The sequence below is a fragment of the Cyanistes caeruleus genome, unplaced genomic scaffold (genome assembly GCF_971803275.1).
Source record: "Cyanistes caeruleus unplaced genomic scaffold, bCyaCae1.hap1.1 HAP1_SCAFFOLD_127, whole genome shotgun sequence".
Classification (NCBI taxonomy): domain Eukaryota; kingdom Metazoa; phylum Chordata; class Aves; order Passeriformes; family Paridae; genus Cyanistes; species Cyanistes caeruleus.
Genome location: NW_028255924.1, coordinates 247,398 through 271,751, shown reverse-complemented (window position 1 = coordinate 271,751; position 24,354 = coordinate 247,398). Strand labels below are relative to the sequence as shown.

Sequence of the window (24,354 nt, the reverse complement as noted above, 5' to 3'; positions counted from 1 at the left end):
TGTTGTGCCCTCTGAGACTCATTTTCTTGATGGCCACCTGAAGGGACATTGCAGGCCTTTAACTGGAGCAGTCTGTGGCAGGAGGCCACAGCAAACACGGAGCGAGTCTTTTTGGAGCGAGCGAGCCGGGCTGTGCCAAACTGCCTTGGGATGGGACACCAGAGCTCAGCAAGTGCCATCCCCACAGCCCATTGCTCTGCTTGCTGGGGCTGTTACAGGACTCATGGCCAGAGACATTTGGCTCTGTAAGCTCTGCAGAAATGCTCCCTCAGCTGTCAGCCTCAAAGCTATAACAACATTCTCTGCACCTACAGTCTTCTCAAATGGCCTCAGCACTCTTAGGATTATTATTCCAACACATTTTGCAAGCAGGAGGTAATTCTGTTTCTGTGCACACAGAGCAAAACAGCCGGGAACCCTTTAGCAATTCTATGGCATTTGGCCAGGATTTCAAATGTCCCTGCTCTGTTTGGGATAGCACAACAAAGCAAACGTGCACATCCATTGCTCAGATAATCCCTGTCCCAGCTGCCACTGACACCAGACCCAAACACAGCTGCAGGGTTTAGGAGAGAGCTTTGCTCTGGACATCCATCTTCTCATTTCTCTCCCTGGCTCTGTGGGGACAGCTGCAGTAGGACTAAAACCCCAAACTGAGCCCAAGCAGGATCTCTCCTTAATTAGGCCTTGAGGTATCCTGATGAAACTCAGGATGATAAAACTGCTAAACAGTGTTCCTGTCTGAGGCTGGGATGAAGGTAAATTGGGCCTCAGTCTCCAGCAGCTGATGCATTCACACTTTTAGACATGAAGACCAGGCCAGCGTGTCCTGCTCTGGCAGACACCGCTGCCCTCCTTGCCTTCCTTTGGGCACTTGAGAAGGACCAAGTCTGTCCCAGCTTTGCTCTGCAGGCTGACCCTGCTCTGCCTTCAGAGGAGCAGCCTGTGCAGGAAAGCTCTGCTGGGCCCCACAGCTCCAGCCACAGCTCCCAGCAGAGGGGAAAGCCCTCGAGAGCTGCCAGACGTGCTGGGCGTGTTGACACTGACCTCTCCTCCCGTGGCCCTGTCGAGTCCTTTGGAAACGGTTCCAAAAGCCCTGGAGACAAAACAGCAGAGAAGAAAGAAGCAGCGCTTTAGGCCCTGGCAGTGAAAGCCAGCCCAGACAGGAGATCTCTGCTGCCTGCAGCGTTCACAAAACACCCGAGTGCATCCACCCTTCAAACAACAGCACAGCAGCCACCAGCCCTCTGCCATGCAAGGTGCCTTCTGACCACAGTTATCAATTCTGATCAGCACTGAGAGGCAGCAGCATTGTACCCCAGTGTCTGAAGGGGTTTGGAGCTCTCCTGACTTCTCACTGGATCCTGCACCAGCAAAATACCTGGGCCCTGCTTGTGCAGAAGTAACTGCCTTGCACTTACCCTTGGCCAATCTGCTCCAGTTCCAGGTATTTCTCGGCAGGCTCCCCCACGCTCACCGTGTTCCCTGAAAGAAACCAGGTGGAAGATGCTCCCTCTCAGATGAGAGCCAGAATGCAGCCCCACTCCCTGGGGCCGGGAGCCCCTTGCTCTCAGCTGGGGAAGCACAATAAATGACCCTGTGCCATTCAGCTGCAGAGCAACCCTGGGTGCAGCTGATGCTGAGACACACACACAGCACCCTGCTCTGGCACACAGGAACAGAGCAGACGTACTCAGCTGCATCAGGCTCCACTCCCCGCTCCCCTCTGGCTGCAGGGCTGTGCTGCTGTCAGAATGTTCAGCCCAGGATCCTGCAGCACAGGGAGCTTCGGTGTCCTCTTCAGGAGCAGAGGGAGGTTCCTCATCCTCTTCCCAAAGCAGTGCAGGTTCCTCATCCTCTTCCCAAAATGCTGCTGGTTCACCCTCCTCTTCCCAAGCCACAGGACGTTCTCTGTCCTCATTCCACACCGGCAGATTGCCGTCATCCTCGTCACACGCCATGGGAGCTTGGCCATGCTCATCCCACACCAGGGGACATCCACCATCCTCGTCCCCCACCGGGAGATGTCCACTGTCCTTGTCACACACCGCGGGAGCCTCGCCGTTGTATTCCCAAACCGCGGGGTGTTCGCCCTCGTCTCCCAGAACAGCGGGAAGTTCACTGCTCTCTTCCTCCTCTTTGGCCTCCTCTTTGCAAGCAGAGGGAGCCAGAGGAGGTGCTGATGCTGCTTTGGTGCCCTGTGGACAGACGGGAGCGTGAGGGACGAGAAGTTCTATCTCAGTTATCACCTTCTTTATCCTCAGCTACACATCCAGCTGCACTAAGCAGAAATAGGGTTCAGAGCTGTTCAAACTAACAATGGGCTAAAGCCCACATTGCCACTTATTGTTGGGAATTCCATATTCCAGCATGGCTAAAGCCAGCAAGCAATCTTCTGCCTGCAAAACCAGTCCTGCAGCTCTTCAAAAGCTCTTCAGCAGAAACAGAGAAAACTGCCAGGGATCTCTTTGCTGCTGCTGCTGCTGCAAAGACACTGACAGGAACTTCCCTTCAGCCTCCCAGGCTGGCACTCGGCTGCCACACGCCGAGCTCACAACTTGCTGCACAATTCTGAACACCAAAGCTTCCTTTGCCACTCACCGAAGGAGGAGCTGCTGGGGATCCACGCGTGAGGTGCCCTGCAACGGGAGAGGGAACGTGAACCAGATGTTGTTAGGAAAAAACTGCCTGTGGTGGGAAATGAGCAAGGCAAGCCCGAGAGAGCATTTTGCTTTCACAGCATCCCTCCAGGAGCCACAGGCCCTTCACACAGCAAGCAAGAGAGCAGCACAAAATACTGGGCTGTGTCAGCTCTTGGCTGGAGCAGCAAACGGAGGGAGTTCCAGGCTCCGCTGCCACAGACTCCCCGCTTGAGGGAACAGAACCCCCCCAGGCCTCATTGCAAATGCTGTGCACGCCCCGCTGGCTGCAGACACCCCCTTTTTCAGCTGCAGCTGCTGGCAGGAGCTCTCCCAAACCAACCCTGTCCTCATGGCAATTTGGTTACAGAGTCAACTCCGTTCCAGTGGAAGAACAGAAAGCACACAGCAAGCCCAAAGCCACAGAGGCTGCACCGAGGGAAAACCTCAACTTACGTGCCAAGTGGGTTAAAAAATACCCCGAATAAGCCACAGAGAACAGAGTGCCAACTGCAGCAACCACTTGCTGCATCATTTTGGCTGCGCTGCACACGTCTGCAGACTGTACCCCTGCAAGCACAGAAGGACACCCGTCAGGGGCTGGGCTGGCTGCTGAGAATGCCTCGGGCAGGAGGATCCTCTGGCAACGAGCAGGCGCCCAGAGCCGCTCTGGACACTGAGGCCTCCGTGTCCCACAGCAACGGGAACACCACGGGGACGTGGCAACGCTCCTGTGACACCACAGCAGCCGCTCACGCAAAAACCACCTGGAAGCTTCTCCTGTGTCACAAAGGAGCACAAAGAATCCTCCCAGGGCACAGCCTATTGCCCAAAGGATCCAAGAGGAACTCTGAAAATGCAGCAAACAAGGACACCCCATAGGCCAGCCTGAGCACTGAGGAGGAACGAGGACAGCACCAAACCAAAGCAAACACGACCTGTAGTCACTGATACTGCTGAATAAAACCAGCAAGGCTTGTTCCATCTTGAATCTTTGTTCTAGTTCTAAAAACAAGCAAGGTTCTCCACTTTAAATATACAGAAGGCAGAACTGGGGAGGAGGTGGGATTAGGAAGGAGGAGGAGCAGGAGGAGGGAGAAAGGAAAAGGAGGAGCAGGAACAGGAATAGAAGGAGAAGCTGGAGGTTCCAGTGCCCCCTGTGTCCGCAGCACCCCCGGCCACGGGCCCATCGCCCCCATCTCATCCTGCAGGTGAGCAGGGAGGGGGAGCTGGTCCCAAATCTGTCAGGGGGACCCTGAGAGGGTCTTTTTATTGGGGTGTGTTTGGAACTCGCAGATTGAGGAATTGAGCCCCAAATATTGTCTGGCGTCCCTGGGAGGTTTTTTTCTCTGTGTGTGTAGGTTTGGATCTTGCAGGACCCCAAAGCTGAGCCCTGTGGGGGATCTTTGGGGTCCACATGGCCATTGCCCAGTATTGGCTGGGGGAGGACATTGGTCCTGGGGACCCCTGGGAGCGCAGAGGAGAGGAACCCCTGGGACCCCCAGAGTGGGGAGAGCAGAGAGGGGCAATCCCAGAGCTGGGGGACCCTGGCAGCTTGGAGAGGTGGGAGCCTGGAGAGGAGAGACTCCTGGGATCCCTGGGATCTCAAAGCAGAGATCAGGGGAGAAGAGACTCGATGGACCCCCAAAAGCCCCTGGATCATCGCTAAGGAGGACCCCAGAGGAGGGGGAACCCCTGGAGCCCTTGGACCCCCATCATCCCAGGGAACTGAAACCTCTGGAAGCCCAAAAGTGTAAAGACAAGAGATGGGGAACTCCCAGGAGAGTTTTTTTCAGGCTGAATCTTGATATTTTGGAGATTATCATGGACACAAGACTCCTGCTGATCTCTAGACACGGACTTGGGCAGGAGGAGCCTCTACTCCAAGGCACTCCCACTTTGGTTACCCCCAAACCAGGATTTGTCATTCCCAAGCCATGGCCAGATGGAGGAGGAGGAAAATCCCAAGAGATCCTGCATGAGGAGGGGCTGCAAACTCAGCCCAGGGAGCTGCAAGGAGGAAAGATCCCCCCTGTGCCAGGAAGGCATCTGGAGATCCTGCCGGAGCTCAGAGCTGGAGGAGAGAGCTCATGGCAGGGAGAAGCCCCACAAGTGCTTGGAATGTGGGAAGAGCTTCAGCTGGAGCTTCAAGCTGAGGGAACACCAGAGGATCCATCCTGGGGAATGGCTCTGTGAGTCTGGGGAGTGTGGGAAGGGCTTCAAGAACAGGTCCCATCTGATCTGGCACCAGGTGATTCACACTGGGGAGAGCCCCTAGGAGTGTGGGGTGTGTGGGAAGAGGTCCAGGAAGATCTCTGTCCTGATTAACCACCATAGGATCCACACAGGGGAAAAGCCTGGAAAGTGCTTGGAATGTGGGAAGAGCTTCAGTCGCAGCTCCCACCTGATCTGGCACCAGAACATCCACACAGGAGAATGCCCCAGCGAGTGTGGGGAATGTGGGGAGAGCTTCATTGAGATGTCCAATCTGATTTGTCACCAGAAGATCCACACAGGGGAAAAGCCCTACACGTGTGGGGAGTGTGGAAAGGGCTTCAGCTGGAGCTGCAACCTCGGAGCACACCAGTGCATCCTGAGTGTGGGAAGAGATTTCCAAGGGGCTCAGGTCTCATTAAACATCAGTGGATTCACACAGAGGAGAGGCCCTTCCGCTGCCCTGACTGTGGGAAGGGCTTCACAAAACTGCACCCTCATCAGGCACCGACACATCCACACTGGGGAGAGGCCCTACGAGTGTCCCCAGTGTGGGAAGAGCTTCTCACAGAGCTCAACCTTGACCAAACAGATCTTCCTGACTCCCTGTGGGCACCTGGATGAACACAGGGGCAGGAATATCCATCAGAACACAGAGCAACAATGGGAATTGCAGATTGACTGCCCCTGGAGATTCACTGGGATGCAGAGATACACCCAAAGCCCCTGGAGAAGCCCATGCCAGAGCAGGGGAATGCCTGAGATGAGGCTGTGACCCCGGGGGACACCTGTGGACAGAGGGGTCCCTGCTGGAGCCGCCTGTCCTGGAAGGTCTGACCCCGTGGCAGAGTGACCCACGCTGCAGCACTGTGAGGGGGCTGCTCCCCATGGAATGGACTCAGGTTGGAGAAGTTCATGGAGACCTCTCTGGTGGGAGAGATCCCAGAGTGCAGCAGGGGAACGACTCCTGTCCCTGAGCAGCAGGAAAAGCCCTGGGAGATGAACTGACCATGCCTCCATTCCCTGTATCCCTGCACTGCCAGGTTAGGATGCAGAGTTGGAAGGAGGGAGGGGTGGAAGGACGGTGCTTTTAAGGGTCTTCTTATTCTCCTGCTCTGAGCTTATTGGCAATAAATTCAATTCATATTTCCTGTTTTGCCCATGACTCTGTTTAATGAGGAAAGTCCCAGGTCCTTAACTCATGAACCCTTAGTTAAATTTTCTCTCCCTGTGTGGCTGTGGAGGGCAGTGAGAGAGCAGCTGTGGTGGGTGCCTGGACTTGGGCCAGCATCACCCCACAGCAGTGGGACATGTCCTTGTGTGGCCCTGTGCTATGGTGCTACAGGTGCTGTTGCTTCTGTCTCCCTTATGATTTTATCTTTTGCGTTAAATGCTCGTGAAGTGCCCCCGGTGTCCCTCGTATTCCCTCGGCTCCGGTATCCCCGTCCCTTCCCCTGCTCCCCGTCCCACGTTCCATCCCGGCTGGCGGAGCCTTGGAGCTGCCGTGGGGGCCGTGGGGCTGCCCCGGGGGCTGCGCCCCGAGCCGGGGCCCCTTCCCAGTGCTCCCAGTGTGCCGATCCAGCCTGGAGCAGCCAGCGAGGGCTTCAGCTGGGACGGCAGAGAGGCGCTGCTGGGGGGTCCCGGTTCACTTCGCTTTGGTTTTGGTAATTTTGGGAGTTTAGTGCAAGAAATCTCTCCTCCACTCAACCAAAGGGGCGGGGGGGGTTCCCTTATTTGGGGGAAATCAAAGCGATGCACTGATGCTCCTAATTAGATGTGCATGAGGCTCCAGGGCTTCCCGCTGAGCCGGAGCCACCCAGCAGCCAGGGCTGGGCAAGGCGGGCCGGGAGGTGCGGAGAACTTTGTTTGTGTTGGGAGCTCAATGGCGGCTCGGGCCGAGCCCGTTCCAGGGCTGTTCCTCATCCCCGCCTTTCCCCTCACGCAGCCCGGGGCGGGCCCTGAGAGCGCGGGGCGGGGCTGTGCCGTGTGCAGAGCCCGCCGCTGGCTGCGATTGGCTGCTGCTGCCGTCACTCGTAGCTCTGGCGCGCGCTGATTGGGCAGAGCGGGGACAAGCCCGGCCCCGCTGGCGCCCCGAGGGCGGCCGTGGGGCAGGAGAGCCGCCGTTGCCGGAGCGTCTGTGCGGGCCCGGCAGCGGCGGCCGGAGCCCGGTGAGGCGGCGGCGGAGCTCGGAGGCGGCCCCGGCCATCGCAGGTGGGAGCCGCGCTCGGTTCTGCGGGGCCTCGGGGCTCGCTGCGGGCCCGGGAGGAGGCGGCAGGGGGCTGTGGCGGGTGGCTTGTGCCGTGGCCGGCCCGTGTTGGCCCTGGGCTGAGGGCGCTGCGGGAGCGGCTGCCCGCGGTCTCCTTGCCGCTGGGGCCTCGGCAGGAGGCGGTGGCGGAGCAGCGCTGGCTCGTCCCGCTTCGTGTCGGGAGGCCGGAGGTGGCTGCGCTGGGCCCGGGGCCGGGCGGGAAAATTCCCGGCGCCAGAGGTTTGTGTGGCCCAAGGAGCCAGAGGAGCGGTGTGCAAGTGACTTTATTGCTGCCCAAAGGGAGAGGCCATGGGGCATTTGCCGTGCGCTCTCTCCAGGTGTTGGAGGACGCGGCCTCGTTTTTGTCCTGATTTTCCCGGCCGCATGTCCCTGTCCCTTTGCCCAACACTGGCCGAGGTGCTTGGAAGGTTCAGCCTTCCCGATCTGCCTGCTGCATGTCCTTTTTGTATAACACCCGATATTCCTGGCTCTGTGAAGTGTTTGTTCTTCTGGAAGTTCAGAAATGTATCGGGACTTGGTCTGAGCAGCAGTCCTTGTCAATTAGTAACATTTTCTGAAACTGATGGTTTCTCCCTTTGTTGCCTTATGTACAAGTCCCTGTCCCTATCTCCAAGCAGATTCACTCATTGCCTCTGTTTTTTCTTCCTGGAATCAGCCCAGTTCCTCCTGCAGCCAGGAAGCCCCTGGTCCATTGTGCAGGCTTTGGGCCATCAGTGTTCATTTGCATTTCTAAAGCTCCTCTCCTGGCTGCCTGGAGCAAAGCTTCTCTTCCAGGGCAGACATCCCGTGACTCACACGTGGCCCCCCACAGATCTGCTATTTATTTTTTTTTAAACAATATTCTAATAATTGTTTATGTGTTAAAGCACCAACTTTAAAGCTCTTCTAGTTTTCAAAGTGCAGCTTAAAGGGGAACATCAAAAAACTCATACCATCATTTTTTAATGACTAAGAGTCAAGTACAAATATAAAACAAAAATGAGAAAGCAATCAAGTGTTTTCTTTTCATTCTCCTAGGACTAAAACTGATTCTCACACCACTGGCCCAAACAGAACCGACAATATAGAAGTAAAATTATTACAAAAAATTACTCTAACGGTGTAATCCTTTCACTGAAACTGAGAAGAGCAAAAACTATTCAACAATGTCTTTAGAAAAATAAGGCATTACTTGATTCTGGCCAGAATGTGCAACAGGAATAATTTCATGCACACTTAGGCTGGGTGTGCAGAGAAAATCATTCCATGACAAATGAGTTTGACTAGATTTTTCTAAATTTATACACTCTGACACCATAGAAAACCCTTGCTTTATTGTTCATTGGTTTCAAGGTGTGGAGTTGTTAGGATTTGGTTTCCTGTTGCATCCGGATTTCTGTGCCTGTGATGGGAATTAGGTGGGCACTCCTGGATTTTCTGCTCAGCCTTTTCCAGACCAGGTGTCTCCAGTTGTGCCTGGGGCAGTGTCTGGGGTAAGATGTTGGTTGATGTTTGCTGCTGGGTGTTGATGTTTTGTTGATGGTCGTTATCTTGGGGGGAATCTTTTGGGCTATTCCCAGTCTGTGGAGATGTTAATTTCATCTCTGCTAAGTGGTGGAAAAGAAACATTAAAATTCCTTTCCCCAAGGCAAAGGCAAACCAAGTCCCTTTAGAGAAATAAGATTTGAAGCCATTTTCAAGTTGGTCTATTTTGCCAGCAGCTAATCCCAGGCAGGGCAGAGTGTGAGTGTCATTGAGAGGCAGAGTGGAATTGTCCCGGTGCCTTCCCCAGCAGCTGTGGCGAGGGCAGGCACAGAAAGGCCTGAAGCTGCAAGAGTGAGAGCAAGGATTGTCCCGCAGTGGCTGGAGATGGCAAAGGAGGGTGCCCAGGCTGAGGATTTGAGCAGAGGATCTGTGGGCAGGCGCAGGGGCTTCCCCCGCTGGGGAGCCCTGGCTGCTGCTGCGTTGCCTTCAGTGCAGGCTCAGGGGTGGCCTGTTTAATATTCCCTTCCAATTCAGATTTCTGAGTCTGGAAGAGCCATGGCTGGGGCATCAATCTTTTTTTTTTTTCATTTTGTTGAGTTATGTACTCTTTCTTATGTCCACTCCATAACATTGAGACGATCTGGGAGGAAAAAATTCGCGCAATGTTCTGGGTGGAAAAGAGAATCCTCAATCCAGCTCCTGTGAATCCTGTTAATCCTAAGAATTGCTGCACCTCCATTTTAGTCCTGGGTAACATTATTTCTGAGATTCCCTGAACCCTCTCAGGGTCAGTACAAGACAAACCTTCAATCAAAAATTGTCCCAAATATGTAATCATTTTCTCTATCATTTGCCCTTTCTTTTTTTTCAGATACTCAAAGCTGCTTTTTAGCCTGAAAATGAAGCCATTTCACAGAGGCTTCCTCTACCTCTTCTCCTTGTCCTCCTGACTGGATCAAGTCTTCCACATTCTGCATTAAGCCAGTCCCTGGGGGTGAGGTCAATTCCTTTGATATTTCCTGCAAGGCTTGCCCCAATCAGGCCGGTGCTTCCGTGCATCCCTGCAGAAGGACCGTCCATGTCTTGAGCATTTTCCCTTCTAGCTCTTGTTGCCAGCCCAAGGCAGAATTGTGTTTGCATCCTCTGGAAGTGGGCAGATTGCCAGAAAGCCTCTTTTGCATCAAGTTGTGAATGGCAGCAGTGTGAGGAGGGCACCTGGTTCAGGCTGGTGTAAGGATCTGAGAGTGTGGGGTGCCTCGGTTTCATCATCTCATTTCTTCTTCTTGGGTCCTGCAGCATTCTGTGGATTCCATTGGATTTCTTGTTTGGCAGGACAGGAGCATTCTAGGGAGCCATCCCTGGCTGCCCAAGCCGTGCCTTGAGCAGGACTCCCAGACAGGCTGTGAGCCCTTCCTTCCCTCCCTTGGAACAGGGGATTGCTTTTGGACACCTCTTGTCCTGGTTGCTTCAGGGAGATTTGGAGAGGCTCCATATCTAATTTTGCCAATTTCCCTGGGGCTGCCCACACTTGTGGGTTCACTTCAGCCTTGGCTCTGCCAGACATTTGACACAGAGGTACAACAGAACCAGCCTCTGTTTCACCTTTTGCAACATTAATTTGCATTCCAAATTTAGCCATCAAATCCCTTCCCAGTAAATTACAATCACAATTGTGAGTAAATAAAAGGTTCTGCATTTCAAACCTATCCCCCACATCAGCTAATAGTGCCTGAATAAAACACACCCACTCATCTTTCCCTCTTAGTGCTTTAATAATTTAAATATTCCCTAACACCTTTAGGTGTAAGATTCTGAGTGGATGGAGAGGCCCCTGTGTCCATCAGGAAAGGTCTCCTCTGGATCCAGAGCCACCCTGGATGTTCCCAAGGGCTGCAGTGTGGTGGGTCCCTGGTGGAATGGGAGCTGTGCCACCGCTAAGAATGCGTGTCCATCAAGGGCTGGACTTGCTGGTGCTGAGGCTGCTGCTGTCTGTGCTTGCAGTGTCCTTGTGCCCTGCAGCTGGAAGGCTGATTCCTTGCCAGGGGCTGTTTGGGTGGGCTGTGCCCTGGCCAGGAGGGCAATGCCTGTGCCAGGTGCTTGTGGCCGAGAGGGTGTCCCCTGGGTGCTGGGGCCCCCTTGGGCCCTGGGCTTGATCCCTCAGGGGCTGTAGGAACTGTGCCACGGCCTCTGCCTTCAGCTTGGCCTTTTGCTCATCCCTTGCTGCATTCAGCTGCTGAGCCTTTGTGAGCAAGTGCTGCAGGGGCTTCTTCTGTCGCTGCTGCAGCCCCCCTCAGTGCCTGTGGGTGCTCATCGTGTGGCAGCTGCTGAGCTTTCTGCAAAACCCTTCCTTTCTCCAGGGACCCAGCAGGAAATGCTTAAAAGATCATGTGGATCCTTGCAGGTCTAATCGCCATTTGTGAGCTGTTCCTTCCTCGTGCTGGCTGTGCTGAGGCTCCCCTCCCCAGCCCGTATCCCAGAGCCGGTCCCTGTCCTGCCGCAGTGTCCAAAGGCGGCCCCCCCGGCGGGCAGGGCCGGCAGCTCCACGGGGCCGGGCAGCGGCCGGGGCGTCCCGCAGCCTCCTGGGGGCCGGGGGCCACTGCCGGCCCTGCCCGGGGGGTGCTGGGCTCAGGCAGCGCCCGGCGCTGAGCCCCGGCTGCCCCACAGCCCCGGCCCGGCCCCACAGCTCCCCACAGGCCCCCAGCCCGTGCTCCCGGTGCCGCAGCTCTGCGCCCGCTCCTGCCGCTCCCAGCTCAGAGAAACCCCCTGAAATCCTCACCTCCTTGTTTTCCTGTCCTCCAAAACTGGGATACAAAGGATCTGAGTAAGCAAGCAAATTTGGAGGATGAGACCCTTCTGAAACACATCCCAATCCTCAGTATTTTTCTCTTCCTCTTTTCCATTATCCTTTTTCTTATCCCATGGATTCCTCCTGCTGCTTCTTGCCTTAAGCACATTCCTGCACACTCCCCTTCAGCCAATCCCTTCCCAGCACACCAACACCATCCATCCCCTGTTGTCTAAATCCCTTCTGGAGTTCCCTTATTGCCCCCCTGGGTGTCCATGTCCTTAATTCCCTCTGGGAGAATGTGCAAACGACCTCCACATTCTCCCATGGGACCCTTGAGAGATATTTTGGGATCCTCATCCCTTTGGCGGGAACCCCATTGTGGCTTTCCCTTTTGTCCCCTCCCTGGGTGCCCTGCCATGTTCACTCCCCGAAGATGCCACTGTAGTCACTGCTGAGATTTTCAGTGCTCTCTCCCTGCCGACTCTTGAGAGCCGCCCTGATCCGTCACTCGTCTGTCTCCTGCTCACTCTCGGGTACCCAATCAATGCCCGGTGCCGCCGCCAGCCGAGGGAGCCGATCCCCCAAACTGGGTGAGGCCCCTTCAGCTGCACTCACTGCCCGCCGGCCCGGACGGTGGAAGGAATTGCGGAGGAGCCCCAAGGTGTGTCGAAAAATTGACATCCCCACAGGTTTCTGTCCACAAGGAAGACAGAGGAGTCCTGTAACAGTAATTTCATTCATAAAAATAGGGCGAGGCCATGGGACATTTCCCATGGGGTCTCTCCAGTTGTTGGCAGACACAGCCTCCTTTTCATCCTAATTTTCTTGGTCACATCTCCCTCTCTCTTTCCCCATTGGCTGAAGTCCTGGAGAGGTACAGACTTCCCAATGCACCTCCTACATACCCCCTTAATATGCACCCCACTTTTATATAGCTAACGATGTTGATGGCTGTGTTAAGTCTTTGTTGTTCTTCTGGAAGTTGATGAATTTAGCAGGACCTTGGCTGAGCAGCAGTCTGTGTCATCAATTCATAACATTTTGTGCAGCTGATGGCTCCTCCTGTCACTTCCTTATGTCCACGTCCCTGGCCCTATGTGCAATGAGGTTGAGGGGATCAGGTTGTAAAGAGGCTTTGTTGTTGTTCCTTTGCTGGGGTTGCCCCGTTTTGGGGCCATCCCCCCTGGAGCAGGGTGTCCCCCCTTGGTGCAGGCGCAGGGCTCAGGCAGGGCTGAGCCAATCAGAGCGCGCGGCGCTGATGACTCATCAGTGTCCAGGCAGAGCCGCAGCTGCCAGCGTTCCCCAGCTGGAGCCCAGCTGCGCCCCTCCCCCCCGGGCCTTGGCGCCCCCCTGGAGGGGAATTTGGGGAGGTGGGAGGGGGGAGCGCCAAGGCCGGGCCCCCCCGCGCTGTGGTGGCGGGAGCGGCTGCAGTGGGGAGCGAGTGCGGGTGGAAGCGGCCGAGAGCCCAGCGCTGCCCCAGGCCGAGCTGGCCCAGCTGCATCCGTGCCCCTGCGGTGGGATGCTGTGGGACTGGGGGGGAAGAGGGAGGCGGCAGTGGGTGCTGGGCCTGGGGGCAGGAGGAGAAGGGAAGGAGAAGCAGGGTTGAGGAAAAAAACGGTCAAAATATATGTACCTGGGGTTGTGCAGAAGGAGGAGGAGGAGTGTGAGGAAGAGTAGGGCCACAGGAGGAGGAGGAGGAGCAGGGAGAGGAAGCAGCACGAAGTTCATCTCTGTATCTGGAGCTCCCCCAGCCCCAGGAGCGTTGCCTCCCCACATGCAGCGGGTGACCACAGTGGGCGATCCACGATTTTTATGGGGCTGAATCTTGGTGTTTCTGAGCCTTACTGTGGTAAACGTTGGTGCTTTAGTTTCTTGCAGGGGCTGAACCTTTCTATTGTGCAGGGGGTTTTGGCTGAATCTTGTTGTTTGGTTTGTTTGTGATCTGTGTTTTGTTGTTTGGGCTGAATCCTGTTGTTTTTGAGGTTCTTACAGACGCAAGATGCCCAATGTCTTTCTGAGACGAACCTGGGCAAGGAGGCATGTAGGAGACACATCGGGGGTGGACGGTCTGAGACTCGGCAGAGACCTCTATAGTCGAGTTAGATGTTAGTTGTTTATTTCAGGGCGTGGGAGAGAGAGAGAGGGAGAGCCTGCCATGAGCCGACAGATAGAGCGCAAAGCAGGCTCAGAGAGAACAATACAAAAGGGGGTAAAATATGAATACATGAGTTCAAGACTTTAAGATTGCTAAGAAAGAGAATAACAGAACAGAAGTGAGAGAGCCAGGAAAAAGAGGATAAAGAAGAGCAGGAAAGAACAGGAAAAAGAGAGCAGCAAGAGTGTAGAAAGCATGAGGCAAGAAGGCTAAGAGAAACAAGAAAGCTAAGAGAGAGCCAAGAGAGAGTAGCAAGAGAGCCAAGAGTTAAGAGAGACTAAGAGAACAAAGAGAGCCAAGAGAGAGAACTCTCTTTTACCATTACTTATATAACCTATACATTGAATATTCTATTCCTTTACTGACCAATCTTTCTAAGTATCCTAATACAGTAACATTTGTGTTCAACCTGTAGAAATCGCTGGTTTTGCATATTTTTAGTTATCTCAGGGTTCTTCAGACCTTTCCTTATAAGGCTGGGAAGAGGGGTCTCAGCTTGGTTTTACTGGGGGAAAGAACGTGCTCTGGCACGTCAGCTTGGTTTCTTTGAATTATTCAAACTGTGCTTTCATTTGTATTTCTTCCTTAGCCTTTCTGGCTAAAGAGTCATATTTATAATTTCTTTCTAATTCTGCATTCCCAACAGAGGCATCCCCAGCCCAAGGCACTCTCCTCTCTTTTTTTCCACCTAATCAGGAATTTTCATTCCAAATTTCTTCCAGATGGAAGAGGAGGAGGAAAAGCCCTGGAGATCCCGCACGAGGAGGGGCTGCAAACGCAGTCCAGGGAGCTGCGAGGAGGAAAGATCCCCCCAGTGCCAGGAACACGGCCAGAGATCCAGCCGGAGCTCAGAGCTGGGGGAGAAGCCCCACAAGTGCTTGGAATGTGGGAAGGGCTTCAGAAAGAAATCCCACCTCATCCAGCACCAGAGGATCCACTCTGGGGAAAAGCCCTACGAGTGTGGGGAATGTGGGAAGAGCTTCAGCCAGAGCTCCAACCTGAGGAAACACCAGAAGATTCACACTGGGGTAAAGCCCTATGAGTGTGGGAAATGTGGGAAGAGCTTCAGAGAGATCTCTGAACTGATGAGACACCAGGTGATCCACACAGGGGAACGGCCCTACACCTGCTCGGAATGTGGGAAGAATTTTGGTCAGAGCTCCAGTCTGTGGGCACACCGGCGCATCCACACTGGGGAGAGGCCCTACGAGTGTCCCCAGTGTGGGAAGAGGTTTCAGACCAGCTCCAGTGTCCTCCTACATGAGCGGATTCACACAGACGAGAGGCCCTTCAGCTGCCCTGACTGCGGGAAGGGCTTCAACCGCAACGGCAACCTCACCGTCCACCGGCGCATCCACACTGGGGAGAGGCCCTACGAGTGTCCCCAGTGTGGGAAGAGCTTCTCACAGAGATCTAACTTGATCCAACACCAATGTAGGCACCAGTAAGGGAAGCCCTGCGAGTGCCCCGAGTGCGGGAAGAGCTTCGTGCGCTGCTCCAGCTCCATCCCCCATGGGAGGATGGGCGTTGGATGATCCCCAGTGACCCCCGTTGGGCAGAGCCCTGGTGATCCGTGGTCCTGGTGATGCGTGTTGGGAAGACACCTGGCTGGGAGGCTCCACATCTTCCTGGCTCCCTGTGGGCACCTGGATGAAAGCAGGGGAATGAAAATCCAATGGGATACAGAATGACAATGGGAATTGTTGACTTTCAATCCTCGAGAAGCTTTTGCCTCAGGAGCTGTGTGAGCAGAGAAAAGGGGGTGACACCGGGCTTGGGGGCTCTGAGGGGAGCACACTCACTCTGTTGGGGGGGGAGGACACGATCCCCGGGATCCCCCCTCACCTTCCTGCACAGGCAGAAGCCAATCCCCAGTGCCAGGAAGACGAAGCCCAACACGGAGACTCCAATCCCCGTCAGCATCTTGCTGTGGGTGGCGTCTGACAGTATCCCTGGGGGGTCTGCAGAGGTCAGGACCCCCAAAACTTCTCAGAGACACCCCAAGCCCCTCCAAGGACCCTCCCAGTCTTTCCCAGCCCACCCAGGACCCTCTGAAACCTCCTTTGGAGTCACTAATTTTAAACAGTTAGGTACTGTAGAAAAATTGGAGATCGTAGATAGAGATAGGCCTTGCTGGAAGTATTTCGAGTTAATGATTGAGTGAGAAGCAGGATTTGAGATAATGAGTCTTGGACTTAGGTAAAAAATTACTTGTCATTGTATGTTTGTTCAGCTGTGCTTATAATGAGAAAAGAGAAACTGATAAACGGGTTTAGGAAGATCACAGACCTTACATCTGGAAACCCATTTCAAAGTCACAAGGGAGGAAACTGGAGTTGCACCAAATGTCATTTGTAATGTCAACCATTGTAAAGGTAGAAAGGTGAGAGTGAGGAAGAGCGGTTTTCCTTCATCTCCTGATGACCCCTCCTCACCAAAACGACCCCCTCCTCAAATTGGGGAGCCAACCATGCAGGCATAATGACTTTTTAAACTCATTACCGTGCATTTTAATCCAAAGTGGGGAACAGAAAGTGTTCGCATTATGCATATGCATTAGTATTAATATGTATTAGTATTTTGGATATTCAAGACTTTTGTAAATAAATAGACACTGGAATCTTTTGTCAGCTTGCAGTGGGTATTAAGGGGTGACTCCCGCCCTCGCCCAGTGCTGTGATTAAACATCCACTTTGTAACTTTAAACTGTTGGAGAGGTTTTTTGTCCATTAACAGATTGATGTTGATACTGGATCAATATTGCTATTTTGGTAAATCACTGCCAGTCTCTTCCCAGCCTCCCCAGGACCCAGCAGAGCCCCTCCTGTTCCCCTCAGGATCCCACAGCCCCCTCCCAATTTCTCCCCACTTCCCCTGGACCCCCAAACCCTCTCCCAGTCCCTTCCCAGCCCCACCAGGACTCATCAAGACTCCTCCCAGTCTCTTCCCAGCACAACCAACCTCATCCCAATCCCTGCTTTCCAATGCCCAATCTCCTTCCAGCTCCTCCAGGCTCACTCAAATCCCTCCCAGTGACACCCAGCACCCCCAAACTCCCTCCCAGTTTCCACCAGGACCCCCAGAACCCCATCCCACCCTCCCCAACATCCTTTAATCCCCTTCCCAGCCATCCTAAGGACCTCAATCCCTTCCCCAGTTTAAACCAGGCCATCTCAAACTCCCTCCCAGTTCCTCCCAGCACAGCCCAGTCCCCCTCTGGGCCCCCCCAGTGCCTCCCCCGCTGCCCCCGGCGCTGTGGGGGCCGGGCCGTGCCCCAGTGCCGGCTCAGGGGGTGCTCCAGGCTGCCGTGCTGCACCTGGCAGCTGGAGCTGAGCCCGCATTGCCGGGGGCGGTTTCCAGCAGCACCAGGAGCTGCTGGCTCCAGTCCCCGCTGGGGAGCACGGCAGTGGCCAGCACGCGGCCCGAGAGCTGCTGCTGGCCCTGGGAGCAGCTCAGCTGGATGTGGGCAGGGGAGAAATCCATCAGGGAGCAGAGCAGGCGGCCGGCGCCGGGCTGGGAGCTGGAGGGCACCAGCGAGATGGACACGCTGGGATGGGCACTGGCGATCAGCGGGGACAGACTGGGATGAGCTTGGGGGGTAACTGGGAGAAATGGGAGAGGAGTGGTGTGACGTCGGGTGGGACCGGGAACAGGCTGTCAGGGACTGGGGAGGCGCTGAAAGAGATGAGAGTGGATACTGGGACACTGGATGAAGGCGTAGATGTCTGGGAGTGGAAGGAGGAATGAATTCGAAATGGAGTGGGAATGGGCTAAAAGGAGTGGGAGAGACTCCCGGGCCTCTGGGCGGGACTGTGATGGCACTGGGAGGGACTGTGGTGGCACTGGACGGGACTGTGGTGGCACTGGGAGGGGCTGTGGTGGCACTGGGCAGGACTGTGGTGGCACTGGGCGGGACTGTGGTGGCACTGGGAGGGACTGTGGTGGCACTGGGAGGGACTGTGGTGGCACCGAGAGGGACTGTGGTGGCACTGGGAGGGACTGTGGTGGCACTGGGCGGGACTGTGGTGGCACTGGGCGGGACTGTGGTGGCACTGGGAGGGACTGGGAATGAAGTGCGCGGCACTGGGAGGCCGAGTCCAGCGCGGGGCTCTCGGCTCTGTGGATCTGCCCGGCAACTGATGAGTCATCAGAGAGACGCGCTCTGATTGGCTGAGGGGCGGCAGATCCACGGAGAGGCGAGATGGACAGGCGGGGTCACTGGGAGTGACTGGGATGGACTGGGAGAGGCTGGGATGGACTGGGAGAGGCTGGGATGGACTGGGAGAGCCACGGGAGCCATTGGGAGGGACAAGGGGCCCCGGGGATGGGCACAAGGAAGGCTGGGGGCTCTGGGGTGATTCCCAGGGAGGTTTGGAGGGACACGGCCGGGCCCCTCTCTGTGCCCCGCGAGCAGCGGCCCGGACAGAAAAGTTCAGGAGCGGGAGGAGGTGTTTCTCAAGATTGATTTTAATCCTCATTCTCCTGGTCTGATTTGCTCAGTCCTAAATTCAGTTCATTTCCCCGTGTCGGGCTGTTGTGCCCCTGATGGTGATCCCTGAGTGACCTCTCCCTGCCCTTGTCCCGACCCACGAGGATTTGGATTTGTTTCAGTTCAGTGGAATTCGTGGTGATTTGGGAGGAGCAGGAGCAAAGCAGCTGGAAAGCACAGTGGGCGTGTGTCCTGGGTTGATTATGATGTTAAATTGTATCCCCATTCTTCCACCTAACCCAGACACAGGTTCTGTATTCTTAAAATTCCATCTGAGAGTAAAAGTGAGTGGAAAAGAAGCACCAAGTCTGTTATCAGACTGCACTTGCTCCCCCCGCATCGGGAGTTTTGACTACAGCACAGACAGACAACAAGACACAGATCGCCTTGGCTTTCCAGCTAGCCGGAGCAGAGAGGTCTTCCTGGACTGTTTTCTTTCCCTTTTTCTGAAACGAATCGAAGCTGCTCTGGACTGGGGACTCGGGGGAGCACCGGGAGCACCCCTGGACTACCGGGAGCCCGGCCTGGGCAGCGGCATTTTCCAGCGCCAGAGGGACTGATAACAGAGCCAACACCCCCAGGAAAGAGACCCTCTGAAGTTCCTCATCTCTGCTGAAGGGCGAGAGGTTTTGTAATTTGATATCGTTCATTTTTGTGCTGGGTAGTGCTGTGCCTGGGAAATAAACAGGTTTTTTCCACTCCTCTCAGAGAAATCTCTTCCCGAACTGGATGGGGGTGGGAGAAAGGGGCCACGTGGGTTTGCTTCCCGGGGGGAACCCACTGGAGGTTTTCTCCCAAATTTGCCCTAAACCAGGACAATCACCCAAATTACACAAAAACATCACAAAATTCCAGAAACATCCCTCAAAATTCTAGAAAAAATGACAAAAAATGGCAGAAAACACCCACAAAATTTCCTAAATCTTCTCTAAACCCTACCAAATTCCAGAAATATCCCACATAATCTCCAAAAATTTCCGCACAATCAAAGAAAAACCCCTCAAAACACTTCAAGACTCCTCAAAATCCCACAAAATGCCAGAAAAACCTCACAAAATTCCAGAAAAAAATCCACAAAAGTCCCAAAATCTTCTCATAAGCCTACCAAATTAAAGAAATATCCCACAAAAATCTCCACAGATTTCCGCACAAAGAAAAATCCCACACAATTCTTCAAGGCTCCTCAAAATCCCACCAAATTCCAGAAACACCCCACAAACTTGCAAAAAAACCCGCACGAATTTCCTAAATCTTCTCATAAGCCCACCAAATTCCAGAAAATCACCACAAAAATCTCCACTAATTTCCACACAATCTAAGAAAAATCCCACACAATTCTTCAAGGCTCCTCAAAATCCCACAAAATTCAAGAAAATTACCACAACTTTACAAGAAAATTCCAGAAAATTCCCTTAAACTTCTGAAAACCCCACCAAATTCCAGAAACACCTTACAAAATCTCCACTAATTTCCACGCAATCTAAGAAAAAGGCCCTCAAAATTCCTCAACTCTCCTCAGAATCCCACAAAATTCCTGACAATTCCACAACATTCCAAAGAAATCCCACCAAATTCCAGAAACATCCCACAAAATTCCAGAAAAAATCCACAAAACACCCAATATCTTCTCATAAGCCCACCAAATTCCAGAAATATCCCACAAAATCGCCTCAAATTTCCACACAATCTAAGAAAAATCCCACACAATTCTTCAAGTCTCCTCAGAATCCCACAAAATTTCAGACAATTCCACAACATTCCAAAGAAATCCCACCAAATTCCAGAAACACCTCAAAAATTCCAGAAAAAAACCCACAAAATTCCCAAAATCTTCTCATAAGCCTACCAAATTCCAGAAATATCCCACAAAATCTCCACAAGTTTCCACGCAATCTAAGAAAAATCCCACACAATTCTTCAAGTCTCCTCAAAATCCCACAAAATTCCAGAAACACTGAACAAAATTCCAGAAAAAACCCCCACGAAATTCCCAAAATCTTCTCATAAGCTTACAAGACTCCAGGGATATCCCACAAAAATCTCCACTAGTTTCCACGCAATCTAAGAAAAATCCCTCAAAATTCTTCAAGTCTCCTCAAAATCCCACAAAATTCCAGAAACATTCCACAGAATTCCAGAAAAAACTCACAAAATTCCCTAAATCTTCTCAAAACCCTACCAAATTCCAGAAATATCCCACATAATCTTCACAAATTTCCACAAAACCTAAGAAAAATCCCACAAAATTCTTCAGGTCTCCTCAAAATCCCACAAAATTCCAGAAAATTACCACAACATTCCAAAAAATTCCCACCAAATTCCAGAAACACCTCACAAAATTCCAGAAAAAAAATCCACAAAATTCTCTAAATCTTCTCATAAGCCTACCAAATTCCAGAAATATCCCACAAAAATGTCCACAAATTTCCGCACAAAGAAAAATCCCACACAATTCTTCAAGGCTCCTCAAAATCCCACAAAATTCAAGAAAATTACCACAATTTTACAAGAAAATTCCAGAAAATTCCCTTAAACTTCTGAAAACCCCACCAAATTCCAGAAACACCCTACAAAATCTCCACTAATTTCCACGCAGTCTAAGAAAAAGGCCCTCAAAATTCCTCAACTCTCCTCAGAATCCCACAAAATTCCTGACAATTCCACAACATTCCAAAGAAATCCCACCAAATTCCAGAAACATCCCACAAAATTCCAGAAAAAATCCACAAAACACCCAATATCTTCTCATAAGCCCACCAAATTCCAGAAATATCCCACAAAATCTCCACAAATTTCCACAAAATCAAAGAAAAATCCAACACAATTCATCAAGGCTCGTCAAAATCCCACAAAATTCCAGAAAATTACCACAACATTCCAAAAAAACCCCACGAAATTCCCAAAATCTTCTCATAAGCTTACAGAACTCCAGAAATATCTCACAAAAATCTCCACAAGTTTTCACGTAATCTAAGAAAAACCCCACAAAATTCTTCTAGTCTCCTCAAAATCCCACAAAATTCCAGAAACATTCCACAAAATTCCAGAAAAAACCCACAAAATTCCCTAAATCTTCTCAAAACCCTGCCAAATTCCAGAAATATCCCACATAATCTTCACAAATTTCCACAAAACCTAAGAAAAATCCTACACAATTCTTCAGGTGTCCTCAAAATCCCACAAAATTCCAGAAAATTACCACAACATTCCAAAAAATTCCCACCAAATTCCAGAAACACCTCACAAAATTCCAGAAAAAAATCCACAAAATTCCCTAAATCTTCTCATAAGCCTACCAAATTCCAGAAATATCCCACAAAAATGTCCACAAATTTCCGCACAAAGAAAAATCCCACACAATTCTTCAAGGCTCCTCAAAATCCCACAAAATTCCAGAAACACCCCACAAACATTCAAAAAAACCCGCACGAATTTCCCAAAATCTTCTCATAAGCACACCAAATTCCAGAAACATCCCACAAAATCTCCACAAATTTCCACACAATCTAAGAAAAATCCCACACAATTCTTCAAGGCTTCTCAAAATGCCACAAAATTCAAGCAAATTACCACAACTTTACAAGAAAATTCCAGAAAATTCCCTTAAACTTCTGAAAACCCCACCAAATTCCAGAAACACCCTACAAAATCTCCACTAATTTCCACGCAATCTAAGAAAAAGGCCCTCAAAATTCTTCAACTCTCCTCAGAATCCCACAAAATTCCAGACAATTCCTCAACATTCCAAAGAAATCCCACCAAATTCCAGAAACATCCCACAAAATCTCCACTAATTTCCACACAATCTAAGGAAAATCCCACACAATTCTTCAAGGCTTCTCAAAATCCCACAAAATCGAAGAAAACTGCCACAACATTCCAAAAAAATCCCACCAAATTCCAGAAACATTGAACAAAATTCCAGAAAAAATAAGCAAAATTACCTAAATCTTCTCAAAACCCTACCAAATTCCAGAAATATCCCAATACGCATGTGTTTCCTCGCCCCAGGGACTAGATCGAACGGACCCAGGATTTTTTGGGTCTCTGGGTCTCTGGGTCCCGAACCAGCACTGGAGGGCGGTGCTGTAGCTGGTAGTTGCTGGTGGAGGCAAGTGCTGGGTCACCGGAGGGTTGGGATTACTATCACTGCAGTTTAGAAAATTGATGGTGAACAGTGCCTTTGATAGTCTGTCCTGAGGGGCACAACCTTTCATGGAATCCCACTGATGTTTGAGGACGCGCTTGAGCGATTGGTGGGCTCGCTCCACGATCGCTTGGCCGGTGGGGGAGTGTGGGATGCCTCTCTTATGTGTCACTCCCCAACTCTGCAGGAATTCCTCCAGTTTCCTGGAGGCATATGCTGGGCCATTATCCGTTTTTAACTCCTTGGGGACCCCCAACACAGAGAAAGCTTGCATGAGGTGTTTACAGACATGCTCGGCTTTCTCCCCGGCATGGGCAGAAGCAAAGACTGCTCCCGAGAAAGTGTCTACCGAAACGTGCACAAACTTTAACCTGCCGAATTCAGAAATATGGGTCACATCCATTTGCCACACCTCACAACTCCCCAGACCTCGAGGGTTCACCCCTGACCCCAGAGAGGGCATTGCGATAGTCTGGCAATGTGGGCATGTGGCCACAATGGCTCTGGCCTGATCTCGCCGCAGGTGGAATTGGCGGACCAGACCAGGCACATTTTGATGGAACATCTGGTGGCTCAGCTTAGCTTGTTGGAACAGATCTGGGAGCTGAGCCATGGAAACAGGGGCAGCGAGGGAATCAGCTACCTGGTTTCCCTCGGCTACCGGGCCAGGGAGATCCGTATGTGACCTTACATGCATTACAAAAAATGGTTGCTTTCTGTGGGAAACAGCATATATTAGCTTAGAAAGCAACTCAAACAATTTCGGGTTTGAGACCTCCTTCAGAGCAGCGTGCTCTGCTCTGGCAACTACCCCTGCAACATAGGCCGAATCAGTGATTAAATTGAAAGGTTCAGGAAACCTCTCAAAGGCTCTGACGACTGCATCCAACTCAGTAACTTGTGGAGACCCTTCCACATATTGAATATCTGCTTCCCACTGCTGAGTTTCGGGATCTCGCCAAGTCACTACAGACTTGTGAGATGCCCCGGATGCGTCTGTGAACACAGTCAAAGCTTTGAGGGGCTTTCTGCTCCGCATTTCTTTTGGAATCGGTTCAAATTTAGAATTGAAAAATTTGTGGGCAGGGGCATGGACCGAAACTTGGCCTTCAAAACTATCTAAAGCAATCTGGAGTGTCTCATTCTCCCAAAGTAGTTGATTAAACATTTCTTTTGTCAGCCTATCTGGAGACGCTTTGTCCCGAGACAAGCTGACTGGTACTCGAACGCATGCAAAATCACATCCAGCCATCTCCCGAAGCCGAGCTCGAGCTCTCCCGATGAGCTGAGCCATCAGCTCCTGTGGCCGGGTGATACTTTTGGACCTTTGATGGCTCAAGAAAACCCACTCTATGATTAAGAGGGGATCCTTAGAGCCCTGGTCCCACTGAAAAATCAGCCCACTGAGGTGTGGCATTCTCCCGAGTATGATGAATTCAAAAGGCAGGGTTGGTTCGTACCGATGTGCTTGCCTTTCGACAAGCGCATCCTCCACTTTCTCTAGGGCTTTCCTCGCCTCTGGGGTCAGAGTCCTGGGAGAACTCAGCTCTTTCTCCCCCTTCAAAAGTGTGAAGAGGGGGGCTAGGTCTTCCGTGGAAAGGCCCAGCCAAGGCCTGACCCAGTTTAAGGTCCCACACAGCGAGTGAAGGTCCGCTAAGGTTTTCGGATTGCTGTTTATTGCCAATTTTTGAGGCACAACAGTCCTCTCAGCAATCCGCAGACCCAGATACTTCCAGGGTGGCATCCGTTGAACTTTATCCTCCTGGAGTTGAAAGCCTGCAGATGTTAAAACCTTAACCACTTGGTCAAGTGATCGGGTAAGTAGATCGTCATGGGGGGCGCACACTAGGACATCATCCATATAGTGATGGATGATGACCTCCCCCATCTCTTTGCGCACAGGAGACAGCAACGAGGAGACGTACCACTGGCAGATGGTGGGTGAATTCTTCATGCCTTGTGGCAAAACCCGCCAGTGGAACCTCCTCATTGGGGTTTCTCGGTTGAGGGTTGGCACCGAGAAGGCAAACCGTGGGGCGTCGTCAGGATGTAGGGGAATTTGAAAGAAACAGTCCTTGATGTCAATTATGGCCAGATTCCAATTTCGGGGGAGCATAGTCGGGGTAGGCATCCCTGGTTGAAGGGGCCCCATGTCAACAATGATTTTGTTGATGGCACGAAGGTCGTGGAGG

At 52.3% G+C, this 24,354-nt stretch overlaps 1 protein-coding gene across 1 annotated transcript in view; it reads left to right on the top strand.

Moving 5' to 3' along the window:
* LOC111944892 (uncharacterized) overlaps positions 1-24,354 on the top strand; it is a 246,714-nt gene that overhangs the window by 9,732 nt on the left and 212,628 nt on the right. Inside the window, 2 exon segments of the mRNA XM_086873951.1 lie at positions 4,947-5,619; positions 14,228-14,933. Coding sequence (XP_086730077.1) covers positions 4,947-5,619; positions 14,228-14,933 — 1,379 coding nt within the window.